We start from the raw sequence: 17395 nt of genomic DNA on the forward strand, positions 1-17395 counted from the left end.
CTGGGACAGTAACGGGGAACAAAGACCCATAGCATACTATTCCAGAACCCTAACCAAGGCTGAGCACAACTACGCACAAATTGACAAAGAGGCGTTAGCAATAGTGGCAGGAGTAAAGAAATTCCACGATTACTTATACGGGAGGGAATTCACAATACTTACTGACCACAAACCCCTACTAGGCCTATTCACCACAGACAGACAGACCCCACAAATAATGTCACCGAGGATGTTGAGATGGTCTATATTCCTGTCAGCCTACACATTCTCCATCCAATACAGACCGGGGAAGGAAATGGGTCATGCAGATGCCCTAAGCCACAGGTCTGCAACCCGCGGCTCCGGAGCCGCATGCGGCTCTTTCAGACATCTCCTGCGGCTCCCAGTCCTCTGCCATGTGCAGTCAAAAAAAAAAGTGGGACTAAAAAAGTTCAACCAATCAATTCAAATATGCAGGGTAGGTGCATATCTCGCCTTGGCTCCACTCTTCAGTCAAACCCTGTTCTGTGCATGTGTGCATGTATGCGCATGCGCACATATTTTTTGCGGCTCCCAGTTTTTCATTTTGTGAGGGAACCGGTTCCGAGTGGCTCTTTCACTGTTTCAGGTTGCTGACCCCTGCCCTAAGCAGATTACCCCTCCCAGACACTGACACAGACCCAGCCCCAGCAAGCCAAATCCTAACAATAGAAGAACTCCCAGAATGCCCAGTGACAGCCAAGGACATCACCAACGCCACCAGCAAGGACCCAGTACTAAGCAGAGTGGCGACCTGGGTCCTAGGGGGGTGGAAACACGGGAACCTGGAACCACAATTCCAGGCTTACCTAAGGAGAAGGGACGAGATATCAGCACACCTAGGCTGTCTATTATGGGGAAACAGGGTGATAGTGCCAGAAAAATTAAGGGAGAGAGTCATCAGTGAACTACACGCAGGACACCAGGGAATAGTGTGCATGAAAGCCCTGGCCAGAAGTCACCTATGGTGGCCAGGGTTAGACAAGGCCATCGAAGAGAGAGTAGCGGGGTGCTACCTATGCCAGAGGTCCAGGCCAGAACAGGCCCATGCACCAGTCCACAGGTGGGAGGCTACACACAACCCCTGGTCCCGGGGCCATTTCAGGGTCAAATGTTCTTAATAGTGCTCGACAGCTACTCCCGGTGGTTAGAGGTGGTGCCTGTTAAGAACACAACGTCAGCCAAGACCATACAGGTCCTGAGGGGACTCTTTGCCACCCACGGGTTACCTGACGTGATTGTGTCCGACAATGGGCTTCAATTCACATCTAATGAATTTCAGGACTTCCTCAAGGCCAATTGGATTAGGCACGCGACGTCGGCCCCCTTCCATCCCTCCAGCAACGGATTGGCAGAGAGGAACGTGAGGACCACCAAGGATGCACTACGCCGGATCATTGCTGGTGATTGGCCCCAAAGACTGGCACAGTTCTTGCTGGCACAACACACTACACCATGCACAGCAACTGGGAAAAGCCCAGCAGAAATGAGGTGGGGCAAGAAACTCACGACCAAACTAGATAGGCTCCATCCTGACAAGGCAACAGTGGAAACAGAACAGGAGTGCACGGCCAGGACATAGAACATTGGGGACTCAGTGTGGGCCAGGAACTACAGCCAAGGGGACAAGTGGATACCGGGAGTGGTGGTGGACAAGCTGGGCCCACTCTCATACATTATTGAAGGGGAAGGGGAACGCCTGGTCAGGAGACACATTGACCAACTCAGGAAAAGGGCCCCAGAGATCACCACACACAATCAGACCCAGCAGCCACCAAGCAACACACACAGAGGAACATTCACACTTCCAGACACCCCACAGCAGGCCAACACCAGGGTTGCGACCAGGTCACCAGAGACGGAGGGACCCAGGGACGCCATAACCGAACCCGGGGCACCAAAGCCAAACACAGGCACTGTGCAAGGGGAGCCCACAGGAGCCTCACTGCCAGCGGGGCAAGGACAAGGGAGGGACCAGCCAGGGCCTTCAAGACCAGCACAGGGGAGGGGGCCAGAAACCAACAGCCCACCGGGGAGATACCCTACCAGGACACACAGACCCCCGGCATACCTAAAAGATTACATAAGGCAGTGAGGCTGTTGGCAGGGAATGCCAGGCATAAGCAGACCCAAATTGGGGGGAAAGGGGTGTTAGGTATACACCTGTCCGGCCACCTGATTGGCCAACCCGTGCAGCGGGAATCCCTGGACACTGGGTTGGGTGACCAGGGCAAGCACGGGAGATCTGAGCCCGCGGGTTGGCCAGCGCCTGGCGTGCCTGGGGTACATATATGGGCAGCCGGGCAGGTAAGGCCAGTTTTTGGCCATGTGTACCAGAATAAACAGTTAACCTTAACTGCCTCCGCGTGATCACTTGCCGGACCGGACACAACAATCAGGTCAGCCAAGGTGGGCATGCTCCAAGGCCCTTCTCATAAATATTGTCATCCAGTGGTTCCTCTGAATCATGCCTTCCCCATAGCTGCTCTGGCCTAATATTTTAGCTTAGATATATTTTAGCTTTCTGGAAGGCCATAAAGATCTATCTCTTCGCTGAAGCCATGGGCCAGGATGGAGATGAGTCGGTGGATGTAAAGTTGATGCTATAGTACCATGGCAAGAAGTGTGATCTTTTGTAAAGGAGATACAATTGTTTGTTTTGCTGTTTTATGTGTTTTGTTGTGAGTGACCTAAAATTGAGTGTACCACAAGCAGCCATATAAATTTAATACATAAATAAGTAAATAAATAAACCAATATATTATTTCTATAGAAGCCATTCTGGGAAATTCAACATCTAGCCACACAAATGCTGCACTGGTGCCCCCATAGCAGTGCCACCTATAGTCCTTTTGTTGTAGGTCAGTCCACTTACTGCTTAGCAACCTGGCTTCAAAACTTTCCTAGGGTCATCTAATATTACATGATGATCCCCTGTCCCCCTTGCTGCTGAACATTTCTGTTCAAGAACTGGTTTTTGATTCAGGATGTCCTGTGGCCTGGAGTTACTATTTTTGCCTAAAAGCAATACACCCTCCTTAGGGCAGTAACTTTGCTTCTCTAATTATGCTCCAAGTCCCTTTGCAAAGGAAACATGCCTCTAGAGACAAGATTGTCAGGTTAAGATAGTAGGTTTTTCTTCTTTATACCTAAGCTGATATCAAAAATCATTAGAATTTGGTTTTTTTCACACTGTACATCATAACCATGCTGGTAATAAAATGCAGTATTGGTGATCAAACACAAGCGATAGATAACTGGAACCTATAAGTGAATGTAAGGAAGTTGCTTTGTGAGTTTGAACTTTCACTTGTAGAGGAATGACATGGCTCTGAAATAGAAGGTACCAGCCAAATAAAAATTCTGTCATAGAGAGATTAGAAATAAATAATGGTTGAATGTTTTTTTCATTCTCATACAAATTGGATGCATCTAATGTTAAAAATTCTTGCTTTGACTTCTATGTAGCAAGGGATTGTGCCTTGTAACTACTTACAGCCAATGGAACTGCAGAACCAGCCTGTATTCCAGGTGAGAGCCCAGTGATTTTGTTGGTAAGAATTAATGGTAAGAAAATGGATTGGATTTGCTTATCAAAAAATGAAGCTGCATAGTATCTCCATGCTTCCCTTGCATATTATTTAGGACTTCTTAGCTAAACTATCTCTTTCTAGCTAGCAACAGTCAGGGCTTTTTTTCTCATAGAACGCTCGGAATGGGCACCTTTTTTTGCAACAACAACAAAAAAGTTCCGTCTGAAAGCCTATTGCAGGGCTAGGCAACCTTGGCCCTTTTTTATGACTCTTGGACTTCAACTCCCAGAAATCCTGAGCCAGCCACGCTGAGGGAGAAGAGAGAGGTTACCAAGCACGCCGCCAACACCCCTCGCACCCGTGACCCCAGCAGCGCCGCCCCCCACCTCCTGCACCCACCAAGATGAGAGTTCCAGCACCTTTTTTTTTTTTTTAGAAAAAAAGCCCTGGCAACAGTAAACAGTAAAATGGTACCTGGAAATGGGAAATACTACTCTGCCAGTACACAATTAAGATTGATCACAAGGTTATGACTTGGAGAGGTTTTAATTTTCCTGCTTTGTTCAGTTGGGCTTCTTTAGGAGAACATTCACTATATCAATAAAATAATCATTCCAGGTTTATTAGGAGTTAAAATGTACTCAAGTAAGTTTTTATTCAACTAGTTACCCATTGATTTGTCATCCATCCATCCCCAGTTAGCTCATGGTAGCCTGGAGGTATATAAAGCTATTCTGTTTCCTTAGATACAAGATTAAGATTGAGAGAAAAAAATAATGTTCAAGCATCCTCCCCACTGATAGGACCTATTAATCTGTCATATGCTGACCTTCACTTTAAAGAGATGGTGTGAATACAATTTGTGTCTTATCCATGGAATTCCTCTCTACAATTCCTCTCTGGTTTGTGCTTAAATTGTAAGCCGCCCTGAGTCTTCGGAGAAGGGCGGGATATAAATGGGATTAAAAAAAAGAGATAGGAGTTCAGGACAATTTAGCCAGATGAAAAAAGTGGCAAAGGTTCACATCAGACAGAAAGAATGCTCTCTTCTAGGAGTGTATCTTTTTTTATGGAGTTGTATATGACAAATCCAAACCTGGACTACTACTCCCAACAAGCTGAGATCACCTCACCTGTTTTGTGTTGTATATTTTGTGACTTAAACAGTTCAATCACTGCATATACTACCCTCAGGACTCTGACAAGCTATTTCCATTCTCTCCAGGAAGAAAACAACAAAGATATAAATATCCCTGCTCCACCAAGCATTGCTGCTCCAGATTTCCCTAACCTTCCTTCAAGTGAGTAAAAACCACATACAGAAAATAATTCTATTTTGTGGTAGTTTCAGGCTATCACAAAAGCTATCTGCAAATCTATTCTCCCCCCCACCCTCCAACATAGCTGTTAAAGCAGATACTTACTCTCTGCTCTGTCTAAATTCTCCATCTTTACAAATTATGAGAAGGAAGTATTAACATAAGCATAAACTGCAGTTCTGATTAATGATAATAAACTCTCTTCAGTATTGTAATTTCCAGTTCTATGTTATACCATATTTATGAATACCAATTTACAAAGAGACCATAGTAATCATTTAACAAATCATGATTTAAATCAAGCAATGCAATCTAAAGACGGTGTTATTTTTTTAAGAAATATTTTTATGTAACAATTGTTCTGCTTTCTGCAGGTCACAGAAGAGAACTGAAGGTATATATATGATTTCCTTTCATTGTGAGCTTTTGGACAGGCAAAACAGCAATACTAATTGCTGTTAATTAAAGAGCTAATAGGTTTCCTAATTCCACAGAGGACACAGCATCTTATACAAATATTTAAAAGTAATATATAAACAGGGATATCATCTCAAATTATGCCTCTCATAAAATATTTACTCAGTACAAACAATTTTACAGCCCTGGTGGTGCACTGGTTAGAATGCGGTATTGCAGGCTAGCTCTGCCCACAGTCTAGAGTTTGGTCCTAAAGGGCTTAAGGTTGACTCAGCCTTCCATTCTTCCGAGGTTGGTAAAATGAGGACCCAGATTGTTGGGGCCAATATGTTGACTCTGTAGGTGCTATTGCTATTGCTAAAATGTAAACTATTATACTGTAACTAGTGGTTTGAACATGTGCTTGTATAGGGACTTGTGCAGGGACTTCATTTTACTTTCAGAAATGAAACTTGCAAGTATATTCTCTTGAATACAAGTTATCTTGTTTTCTCTTTGAAATTAGCAGCCTAATAAGTCGGGGGGGGGAAGTGTTTCTTCTGTTAAAACCATTAGGAGCTAGAAGTTCTTATTGTTTAATTGCACAAGAATTTAGTAGCAGATTCTTATTTTATGCCTCATTTTAAAATAAATTTGTTAAGAATTCTTTTTGACATTAGATATTTTTACAGGTTTTGTTTTGTGCCGCATAATATCCTTGACTTACATATATTTAAGGATGTGCAAAAAAATTAAAATTTCAAATTCAAAGGACCTATTTTAAGTACAAGACAGCCACTTTGTTCTTTGAATGCCACTTCAGAAATATTTCTGAAACCATCTACTTCATACTTGAAACATGTCATTTGAATTAGAACTTGAAATGCTTTGCACCATTATAATACATATGTTGATGTTTTAATAAATATTCAAGAAATATTTATTGGGCAGCATGCAAATACAAAAATAAAAAAAAATGTATTGCTGCCTCTATATACCTTTCATTTTAAATGGCACTGCAGCCTTTTCTGCTACTTTCACCAGTTTTAACCACTGTAATGCCTGAAGTACATAACAGAATTTTAGCATGACTTTTCATGCAGATGCTTCCCCTCCATATGACCCTTGAAAATGCAAATAGGCTACTGGAAATCATGAACTTGTCAGGCTCTTGTATTTTTTCTTACAGTTTGATGCATCTCCAACACTTTATATCATCAAAGTGCATTACAAATTCACAATAGCCCTGCATGTGAGTCCCAACCTATCTTATAGCAGCCTTTTAGAGAAGGTGTGTAAGAAACTGGAACTCTCTCCTGAACACACAACACTGAGGTAAGCAAGACCACTCAGCAGCACTTCGCTCCTAATGAGTGGGATGAAGCCTTTTGGTCCTCACCAAGTTTTCTGTTGCTTAGCTACCAGACAATAGATGGCAAGGACCAGAGTCTGAATGAAAATGGAATGACAACCTTATGGAACCATGCAAAGAACAACTGCTTGACATTGTGGTGTATCACCAATGAGGTAAGATAGTCTAGTTCAGAAAGCAATATACCATGTTGGGGAGCGCCACATATAATTCCTTGAGAATATTTTTTTAAAAAATTTAGATCAGTAATCTCTGAAAATTGCATCTAAACCACACAGAAATCTTTTGACTGTAAAAGTGAAAAATGCTACTGATATTATTCTAAAATAATAATGTAAGATGTTTAGGAATAGTAGATATTTGGCACCTACCAGTTTGAAAGGTACCATCTGGAAAAATTCTGTATCATTTAAGGTAGCTAAATAGGGCCTTTATTAATTAATTATTTATTTTCCTTTTTTTCTGTTAAGTTTCGTGCTCTGTTTTTTAAAAGCTTAATATATGCATGCACATAACAGCAATTCAAGCAGTTATAATGAAGGCACTTTTTTGAAAAAAAACACCAAACTTCTAATTATGAAAGCATCAAGAGATACTTAAAGATATTTTTTTCTCACATTAGATCAGCAAACATAATTTAATGGAAAATGGTGAGGAGGCACAGCAGAAAATACTAACACAAGTTATAGCGTGTTATACATACGAAGCCACTCAGGCAGAAGATCTGGAGTTTCAGAAAGGGGATATAATTGTTGTTCTGGCCAAAGGTAAATTTTATCTTAAACTATTGAAACTTAAAAGTGATTTGGGACATTATCTTTCTCCTTCTACAGTTCCTCCATCTGAAACTTTAACTCCAATTTTTCATCTTAGCAATACTGTAATTAGCTCCAACTACAGGAATCTGCAGCGTACACATTTACTTCGACTTCAGCCCCTTGTTTTGCAAGTTCAATGAATTTCATTTGGAATGTGTTAATTAAGTGTTGGTAGATCATACTGTGAAGAAAGTTTCCAAGTTTTAGCAGCTTGCACAGAAGTTCTTTCTGGAGCTCAGATTCACAGCTCTTCTTTCTTAGAAAATAAATACAGTGCTGTAGTATTGATCTCTTTTCTCATGACTTACCATCTTTACAGCTCCATTTTCCAACCAGTTATCTTTCTCAATGTTAATTGCCTTGAAATATTGGCTCTGGGCATCTTGCATTTCCTCACTTCTGTTGCCTTTTTTCAACCACCTCTTCATCTCCTTTACATACACCTGTGGCAATGTGTAGTTCATGCTATTAAAAGAGATGGACAGGATGTCTAGATGGTAGCACAGCAACTGAGAAGCCTACAGCTTCTTAGCTCAAAAATTTTAGAGCCTTGGTGCAGCAGTGGGCTAATGCCTCCTTAAGTAACACCAGCTGCCTGCAATTAGTGCAGGTTCGCATCCCACCAGGCTCAAGGTTGACTCAGCCTTCCATCCTTCCGAGGTAGGTAAAATGAGGACCCAGATTGTTGGGGGCAATAAGCTGACTTTGTAATAATGCCACTGGGGGGGGGGCGAAAGCCCTAATAAGCAGGCATATACATAGAATGAAGGCTATTGCTAAGCACATTGATTTGTGCTTAGATTGTAAGCTGCCCTGAGTCTTCGGAGAAGGGCGGGATATAAATGGGATTAAAAAAAAAAATCATACTGAGTAGGGTTTAGACTTTGTATTTGAAAGCAAAAAGATGCCCTGGAACACACTGGGGTACACAACTACAACTACTAAAACTAAACACAACTTTTCTCAGGATTGGGTTGCATTAGGCAAGTGTGCAACCCCAGAGAAAGATGCAGCTGCTGAAGAAAACACAGATATGTACAATGCGAACACCTTTACGTGCTCCAAATCATTTTTTTCCTTTCAATACAAAGCACTGCACAGCCCTGATATTAAGTCTTACAATCCCACAACCCTATGCTTCTATTGCAGAATTTACTTTCCCCCCCCATATTTCCCAATTCATATACATTTTGCATCAAGCAGGCATTCACACACTTTACCAACAAATGCATTAATATTTTTACCAAAACAGTAGCAAATTACGCTTCTAACTTCTGACAGTAATTTTAATAAAAACTCCCACTTTTGTTTTAATGCCTTAACACTATTGCACACATAGTCCCATCCTTTAATAGCCGTATTCTCCCTCACAGAAAAGTTCAAGCAGCATTCCAATCAATCACAATAGAGCCGGAAGGAACCTTGAAGGTCTTCTTGTCCAACCCCCTGCTCAAACAGGACACTATACCATTTCAGACAGTTGGCTGTCCAGTCTTTTCTTAAAAACCACCAGTGATGAAGCACACAAAACCATGCCCCCTCCAGTCCACCGAAAAACCTCCCCACAGAACCGCTCCCTGGTGCCTAAAAGGTTGGGGGCCTGTGCTCTAGACTGGCCATACCAATTCTTACAACTGTTGTTCATGTTGTTCAAAGCACCAGAAGGCAGGATAAGAAATAATGGTTGGAAACTGATCAGAGAGAGAAGCAACCTGGAATTAAGGAGAAAGTTCCTAACAGTGAGGACAATTAACCAGTGGAACAGCTTGCCTTCAGAAATTATGGGTGCTCCATCACTGGAGGTTAAGAAGAGACTGGACAGTCACTTCTTTCAGATGGTATAGGTTCTTCTGCTTGAGCAGGGGGGCTGGACTAGAAGACCTCCAAACTCCCTTCCAGCTCTATTCTATTCATGTTTTTGTCTCCAGCCCCTTGATCATCTTAGGTGCTCTTCTTTGTACTTTTTCCAAAGTCTCAACATTTTTTTGTAATGTGGTGACCAAAATTGGATGCAGTATTCCAGATGTCTTACTAAGGCTTTATAAAGCGGTACTAATACTTCACATGATTTTGATTCTATGCCTGTTCATACAATCAAGGATTGTATTAAGTTTTTTGGTTGCTGCTGCACATTGCTGGCTCATGTTTAAGTGTTCGTCCACTAGGACTCCAAGGTCCCTGTTATTGTTTTTGAGCTTAATCTGTACTTGAATCTTTGGTTTTAAAACCTCTTTTCTCCATATGAAATTTCATGTTGTTGGATAGGGTCCATTGTTCAAGTTTGTTAAGATCTTTTTGAATCCTGAGCTTGTCTTCTGGGGTGTTGGCTATTCCTGCCAGATTAGTGTCATCTGCAAATTTGATGAGTTTCCCTTCTATTCCCTCATCTAACTCATTTATGAAGATATTGAAGAGTAAGACAGAACCTTGTGGTACCCCACTGCTTCCTTCCTTCCATGTAGAGGTAATACTATTAAGGACTACTCACTGAGTAGTTTGTCAGCCAGCCACAAATCCATTTGGTGGGGATACTGTCTATCCCGTATTTTTCTAGTTTACCAAGAAGTAGGTCTACTTTGTCAAATGCCTTGCTGAAATCTATGCACTCAGCATTTCGCTGGTCTACTAATTTAATCACTCTTATCAAAGAACGAAATAAAATTGGTTTGGCATGATCTGTTTTTAACAAACCCGTGCTATTAGTTATAACTTTGCTTCTAAATGTTCACAGATGTTTTTTTTAAATTATTTTTCCAATATCTTCTCAACTATTGAAGTTAGGCTGATTGGTCTGTAGTTTTCTGGGTCTTTTCAATTACAATGGTTCAATTACTGAGAGTTCCACAATTAAGCCATTTATAACATTACCAAATCCCAAAGGCTTCTCACATATATTTTTTTGCAGAATTCCACATGAAGCACCCATCTTTGAATTGAATTTCCCCTTTCATCCTTAATGAATGATGCTTATGATTCAATCTTATTTTATCTTATAGTGAATGAAGAGTGGTTGGAAGGCACGTGCAATGGGAAAGTGGGCATTTTCCCCAAAGCATACATTGAAGAATACAATCAAAATCTAGACAATATTTCTGAAGAATAATTTGAAATCCCACAAAGAACTGAGAAAATCATTATTTTTTTTCAAAGCAACTCATTCATTATATCAAAGTTTTTCCTTGCCAGTTGAAGCTCTTTTTTCCTTGCTATTATTTTGATTGTGTATTATGCTTAAATGCTTATCGTTTATAACTCTCCTATATTATACCTTACCTAAAGTGACAGCTATTTGCAACTGGATCCATGTTTAATAGCAGTATTTTAGTTTCCATCTCTGGCAACGTTCTTTACTGTCAATAGAGTTATCATGTCCAAACATAGGAAAAATGTATCTTTTAGATCTCAAAATGTTTGGCTACCTTCTGTTATGGCAAATGTTAAATGTTAAATACTGCATTTTTGTTGTTAGCTGCGAAGTCGTGTCCGACCCATCGCGACCCTATGGACAACATTCCTCCAGGCCTTCCTGTCCTCTACCATCTTCTGGAGTCCATTTAAGCTCACGCCTACTGCTTCAGTCACTCCATCCAGCCACCTCATTCTCTGTCGTCCCCTTCTTCTATTGCCCTCGATCTTTCCCAGCATTAGGCTCTTCTCCAGTGAGTCCTTCCTTCTCATTAGGTGGCCAAAGTATTTGAGTTTTAGCTTCAGGATCTGGCCTTCTAAAGAGCAGTCAGGATTGATCTCCTCTAGGACTGACCGGTTTGATTGCCTTGCAGTCCAAGGGACTCGCAGGAGTCTTCTCCAGCACCATAGTTCAAAGGCCTCAATTCTTTGGCGCTCAGCCTTTCTTATGGTCCAACTTTCACTGCCATACATTGCAACTGGGAAGACCATAGCCTTGACTATACGCACTTTTGTTGACAGGGTGATGTCTCTGCTTTTTAGTGTGCTGTCTAGATTTGCCATGGCTTTCCTCCCCAGGAGCAAGCGTCTTTTAATTTCTTGGCTACAGTCCCCATCTGCGGTGATCAAATACTGCATAGCAGAAGCAAATAATGCGCCATGAAGAAAAATGGGCAGAAGCTACAGCTGCCTCAATTTCTGCTTCAAAGGTACCCTTCAAAGGTACATGTGCAAATCTAAGATTGAACCGCCAAATCTTAGCTGAGAGCTGCAATTATGGAAAAGCATAATCTGAAGGTATTCCATCTCTAGCAAGTGATAATAATTAATTAGCTCAACTGCTATATAGTGTTTTATTGAAATAAAATTACGTTTAAGGTTGTTGAAAAGTAGTACAATGTTCAAGTGTTTGATTTTTGCCAATACTTCTTTAAAAGATGTAGTTTTGTTATATTCTCTATAAAACACAATGTGTATTTTTTTTTCAACTACTATTAACACAAAAAGCAACTCCTTAATAAAAGGGCTACTACCTGTAGGTGGTTCCAAAGAGTTTAGTCTGCCAAACCTTAACTATCCAACTTTAGAAATCCATTTAGTACTGAGTGTGTGTGTCTCTCAAACATTGCCAAGTCTTCTGTCCAACTCAGTAATTGAAATAATACAACACATCTGGTAAACAGCTTTTTTCTTGCTGTAGAAGATGCAACGTTTACTGTGCTTTGTCATATTCAACTTCACTTGCTGTATGCATTACTCTATAAATCCCTTCTACTTGTTCATAGAGATATCCTCTGCCACAAAGAAATCAATTGAGTTTCACAATCAAGAAATAATTGGTTAAAGAAATGTTACTACACGAGGCTGGCTGTAGAGAACATGGTTTAATTAAAGGCAAAGCTGAGTTCAGCAGCTGCAGGTCTCGCACAGACAGACAAAAACACAAAAGAAGCTTACGACACAAACCAGTTTTCTCTGCTGGGGGTTCTCCTTCCCTCGAGGTTCTAGCCACAGCAGGGCGTGTGTGTAAAAGGGTGGATGGGGAAGGGAGCCCTGCCTTAAAAAGATTCCAAAAAAAAAAAACACATTCCAAATACCAGATTTCTCATGCAGAAATGGGAACCGATGGGTCGGGATTCTGGCACTGTGGAGAGCGTGAGATCATGGATCTGGTTAGGTTGTCTAGAGTGCAAGAATCAGTGGCTGTTCAAACACTGGAATGTTGCAGCTGCTGGGGTGCACAGCTCAAATACACAAACTTGGGAAAAGGAAGAGGGACGGAAGCTGGCTTGAGGGGGCAGGGAGCTAAAGAAGCACAACTAGGGCAAGAACTTCATCCTTGAGGGTTGGTTGTTTTTTTTTACGTTTTCTAAAGAAAGTTTTTTTAAGCAATATAACCCAGAGCAGCAACACCGCTTGCACAGGGAGTTCAATTCCTATCCTAGAGAGAGCATTGCCTCATTCAGCTTCTTTTTATATATAGTCTATTTGGGGCTGTTCCCCAATTCCAGTATCACTTGTGGACTCCGGATGTGCTTTGCTCTGCAGCTGTTTTTTGTGGTTCATAGATCCTGAACTGATACACATACACATACGTACTCCGGCATTCGCAAGTTTAAAATATTTAGATTGTTTCCATAGGTACCCCAGGAAACAAAAAAAATAAAAAGGTAAGAAAAAAAAGAAATGTTCTTGTTTCCTATGCAAGAAGAGTTGCAGCCTTCCTTCTGCTCAATAAATATCAAGTTCAACCTTTTCCCCCTTTCTGCATCCTTATTGGAACAAGTGGGACTGATAGCTGACTGCATGGGTTCCCTCTCAGGCATCTTGTTGCCTTGAGCTTCCATTCTGTGGACATATACTTAATGGCAGAAGAGACTGCCTATATTGTCCTGTCCAGACTAATTCCTTTGCTTCCCATTATCCTGCTAGAATTTGGTGGGATGCTGCATACGAAGAACCGAACTACAAGCAACCAGCAGAGTTGGGATAGGCTAGAAAAAGGGGCTGGGAGGGGAAAAAAAAGACACAGAAAGCTTCTACCTACCTACATAAAGGAGTCAGGCTGTGAATGCACAGGCCAGCTTTGCCATTTCATCAGACTGGTCACTACGCTATCATAAAATGTACAGGAATCTGAACCATTTAACTTAAAAACCCCATAGCAGCAGTGTGCTGCCCTGAACAGAGGGCTGGCAGTGGCCACTGCATGTGAGTACTGCTGGAATCCTTAACCCATTCACAATTGTCCAGACTCAACCTTTGAAGAAGAGGTGGAAATGACACTGGAGGGACCAAATTCTCCTTCGTGAAACTCCTTACCTAACGAAGGAGACCAGACACCTGCCCTTCCGTCAATTTACCACTACCCAACTCTGGCTGGCTGGACCAGTGACTCGAGGGGTGCTACACACTGACTAGAAAGCACATTTGTGTATGGAAGAATTCAGTGTGATCTTACTACTGAGACGGTAATAATTCGAAATTTAGACGTTGAGGAATAAATTTCAACTACATTCTCAGTCAGCAAAGCTATAGGTAATAGATTCCTATTAGGTTCCCCAATACTGAGGAAGAGGATTGAGAAGTTCTCAGTGGCTTCTTCCATCTGCTCTTCTTTCCCATCTTTTTATTTTCCCACATGGCTGGGCACATGCACGATGGAGGAGGTGAGAGGCGGTGATATCAGGTTACTGTGAGATAAACAGCAGTCCCTCTCTCCCTCCAGAGGGCCCTGGTGGGATGGGAGAGTTCCTGGTGTTGGTTTTCCATTGCACTGCATTCATTTTTGTGCATACTCAGTGGGTTGGTGGAGCACTTACGCCCTCCTGACATCAAGCAACAGAAGAGAGGCTGCCACGTGCACAGAACTGTGTGGGACAGTCCTGTAAACCCAACATGCCATGATGTATGGAGCTTTCGATTGCAAAGGTTGCCACCTCTTTTGTTCTCAGTGTGGTGGATTCATGGCACCTTGCCCACGTTGCTGCTTTTGCTTCTGCTGCATCAACAGTTGCTCCAGAGCAGAAGGTCCAGGATGCATCATAGAACTGGACCAGATAGACTAAGCAAAGAAACAAACACCCCATAAGATGAAGTTGGAATCTGATGCATAAAAAGAGCATACTAGAAATATCTCAAGGCACTGCTTATTTCCTTACTAACTTCTCTAGCTTTTCCTGTCTCTGACTTACTGTTCTTCCTGGCACAGTATGGCTGAACCTAGCCTTAAAGCATCATAAAATATATTCGTTAAGAATTGAAATGCTTTGCCACCACAGCTTATCCATATGCAAATGATAAATGCAATAAATATGTTGGGTACTTGAAGGTAGTCTGATAAGATAGTCCCTGACTTACGGCCATGTTTCACAACCATTAGAATTTATGATTGTGCTGGAAAAAGTGACTTATGACTTGTTTGTTTGCACTTACGACCATACCAGCATCCCCACGGTCACATGAGCCCAATTCAGGCACTTGGCAGCTGACATGTACTTATGACAGTTGAAGCATGCTGGGCCAATGTAATCACCATTTGTAACCTTCCCAGTGGCTTCTGACAAGCAAAATGAATGAGGGAAGCCTGATTTGCAGAAAATCAAGCACGGTCATGTAGTGACTCAACGAGCATGCTGCTTAGCGATGGAAGTTGTGGTCATAATTGTAGTTGTAACTAAAGGACTATTAAGTACCTATAGTTACATCTTAATTGTACATACTTCACAGACAAATAGATCACAATATAATTGGCAAATGGCAAGAATCAGAAAAATATCGCAAAGGATACATCATTAGCATTTCAGAATCTTGCCATATTTAATGTATAACCTGACAAAAAAGGGGACAGAGTCCCTCAGATGGTCGGGTGTGAGTCTCTCCTTCTGAGATATGGCCCGGGGGCGCAGTTGGGCCTGCTGCTGGCGTACCTACCACCTAATCGTGCAGCGGCAGCCCTGCCCGAGCTACTCGATGTCCTCTCAGGGTTGGTGGTTGAATTCCCAAAACTCATGGTCTTGGGCGACTTTAACCTACCGTCCCTGGGAGGATCGTCCGAACTGGCTCGGGAGTTCATGGCTTCCATGGCGGCCATGGACCTGTCGCAAATAATTTCTGGACCGACTCATGAGGGAGGCCACACCCCAGACTTGGTATTCTTGTCTGGACGGTGGCATGATGATATCGGTGGGGGTGCCACGACTGTTACGCCCCTGTCATGGACCGATCATCACCTCCTACGGCTAGACTTCCCCTTTGCCACCCCCCGCCGTGGATGCACGGTGCCAACCAGATGGTACCGCCCTAGGCGCCTAATGGACCCTGATAGGTTCCAGGCAGCGCTTGGGGACGCACATGCACTCCCTGCTCACAGCTCGGCGGATGCCTTAGTGGAAGCCTGGGAAAAGGCAGCCACGGAGGCTCTGGACCGAGTTGTACCCATGCGGCCTCTGACCCGGCGCAGATCCCAGCGAGCCCCATGGTTCACCGCGGAGCTCCGGGAGATGAAGCGTCGGAGACGGGGCCTAGAGAGCCGTTGGAGAACCAGTCGATCCGAATCCGACCGATTGCGATTAAGAATCCTTACCAGGTCTTATCTCGCTGCGATAAGGGTGGCAAAATCCAACTACTTTTCCACCCTCATCGCGTCCGCAGATAATCGCCCGGCTGCCTTGTTCAGGGTGACTCGCTCCCTACTGAACCAAGAGGTGAGGGAGGAACCCTTGCAGGGTCGAGCCGAGGAATTCGGTCAATATCTGCTGGATAAAATTGCTCGGATTCGAACCGGCCTGGACTCCAACTGGGCTGAGTTGGAAGAACAAGACATGGACAGTCTTGTCGACGTCATCTGGGAGGAATTTGATCCTGTGACTCCTAAGGAAGTGGACAGGATTATGAGGAGGTTGAGCTCCTCCACATGCTTACTGGACCCGTGCCCTTCCTGGCTGGCTTATGCGGCTCGAGAGGGGACACGAGGCTGGTTCCTGGCGGTCATCTCTGCTTCTCTGAGTGAAGGTCACTTCCCCACCGCCTTGAAGGAGGCGGTGGTGAGACCTCTCCTCAAGAAGCCCACCTTGGACCCATCCTCATTGAATAACTTTCGTCCAGTCTCCAATCTTCGCTTCCTTGTGAAGGTTGTTGAGAGCGTGGTGGCGCACCAACTTCCTCAGGTCCTGGATGAAGCGGTTTATCTAGACCCGTGCCAATCGGGCTTCAGGCCGGGCTACAGCACGGAGACGGCATTGGTCGCTCTGATGAATGATCTCTGGAGAGCCCGGGACAGGGGCCATTCCTCTGTCCTAGTCTTATTAGACCTTTCGGCGGCTTTCGATACCATCGGCCATGGTATCTTGCTGCGGCGCCTCAGGGGATTGGGAGTGGGAGGCACGGTTCTGCGTTGGTTCTCCTCCTTTCTCCAGGGTCGCTCGCAGTCGGTGCTGGCAGGGGGACAGAGGTCGACTCCGAGGCCTCTCGTTTGCGGAGTCCCTCAGGGGTCGGTCCTCTCGCCTCTCCTGTTCAACATCTACATGAAACCGCTGGGTGAGATCATTCGTAGCTTTGGAGTAGGGTACCATCAGTATGCTGATGACACCCAGCTTTTCATCTCAACTTCAAACAGCATCAGTGATGCCCTCGACGTAATGTCCCGCTGCCTGAAAGCGGTCCGGGAATGGATGGGGAGGAACAGGCTTCAACTGAACCCGGACAAGACTGAATGGCTGTACGTACCGGCAAGCCAGGTTACTCAAAGCATCCCATCCCTTAACATCGGGGACGAGTTACTACCCCCTGTTGATAGGGCCCGCAACCTGGGTGTCCTCCTAGACTCACAGCTCTCCCTGGAAGATCACATAGGAGCTGTGACCAAGGGGGGCTTCTCCCGGGTTCGACTAGTGCGCCAACTACGGCCTTATCTGGACCTGGATGCCTTACGTACAGTCACCCATGCCCTTGTGACCTCTCGCCTAGACTACTGTAACGCTCTCTACATGGGGCTGCCCTTGAGATCCACTCGGAAGCTTCAACTGGTGCAAA

The 17395-nt window shown here is 43.7% G+C and overlaps 2 protein-coding genes across 5 annotated transcripts in view; one reads left to right on the top strand and one right to left on the bottom strand.

The window, feature by feature from the left end:
* NCF2 (neutrophil cytosolic factor 2) overlaps positions 1-13030 on the top strand; it is a 31878-nt gene extending 18848 nt beyond the window's left edge. For both annotated transcript variants that reach the window (XM_081323236.1, XM_081323237.1), the window contains 7 exons: positions 3487-3549; positions 4777-4852; positions 5245-5264; positions 6456-6601; positions 6685-6793; positions 7261-7405; positions 10453-13030. In XM_081323236.1, the coding sequence (XP_081179362.1) occupies positions 3487-3549; positions 4777-4852; positions 5245-5264; positions 6456-6601; positions 6685-6793; positions 7261-7405; positions 10453-10559 (666 nt within the window). In that variant the 3' untranslated portion in view covers positions 10560-13030. The remainder of the gene's footprint in view (positions 1-3486; positions 3550-4776; positions 4853-5244; positions 5265-6455; positions 6602-6684; positions 6794-7260; positions 7406-10452) is intronic.
* The window catches only part of SMG7 (SMG7 nonsense mediated mRNA decay factor), a 73540-nt gene continuing 68376 nt past the window's right edge, over positions 12232-17395 (bottom strand). For all 3 annotated transcript variants that reach the window (XM_081323233.1, XM_081323232.1, XM_081323231.1), the window contains one exon: positions 12232-14426. In XM_081323233.1, coding sequence (XP_081179359.1) covers positions 14313-14426 — 114 coding nt within the window. In that variant the 3' untranslated portion in view covers positions 12232-14312. The remainder of the gene's footprint in view (positions 14427-17395) is intronic.

The sequence above is a fragment of the Vipera berus genome (assembly GCF_964194415.1).
Source record: "Vipera berus genome assembly, chromosome: 3".
Taxonomy (NCBI): Eukaryota; Metazoa; Chordata; class Lepidosauria; order Squamata; family Viperidae; genus Vipera; species Vipera berus.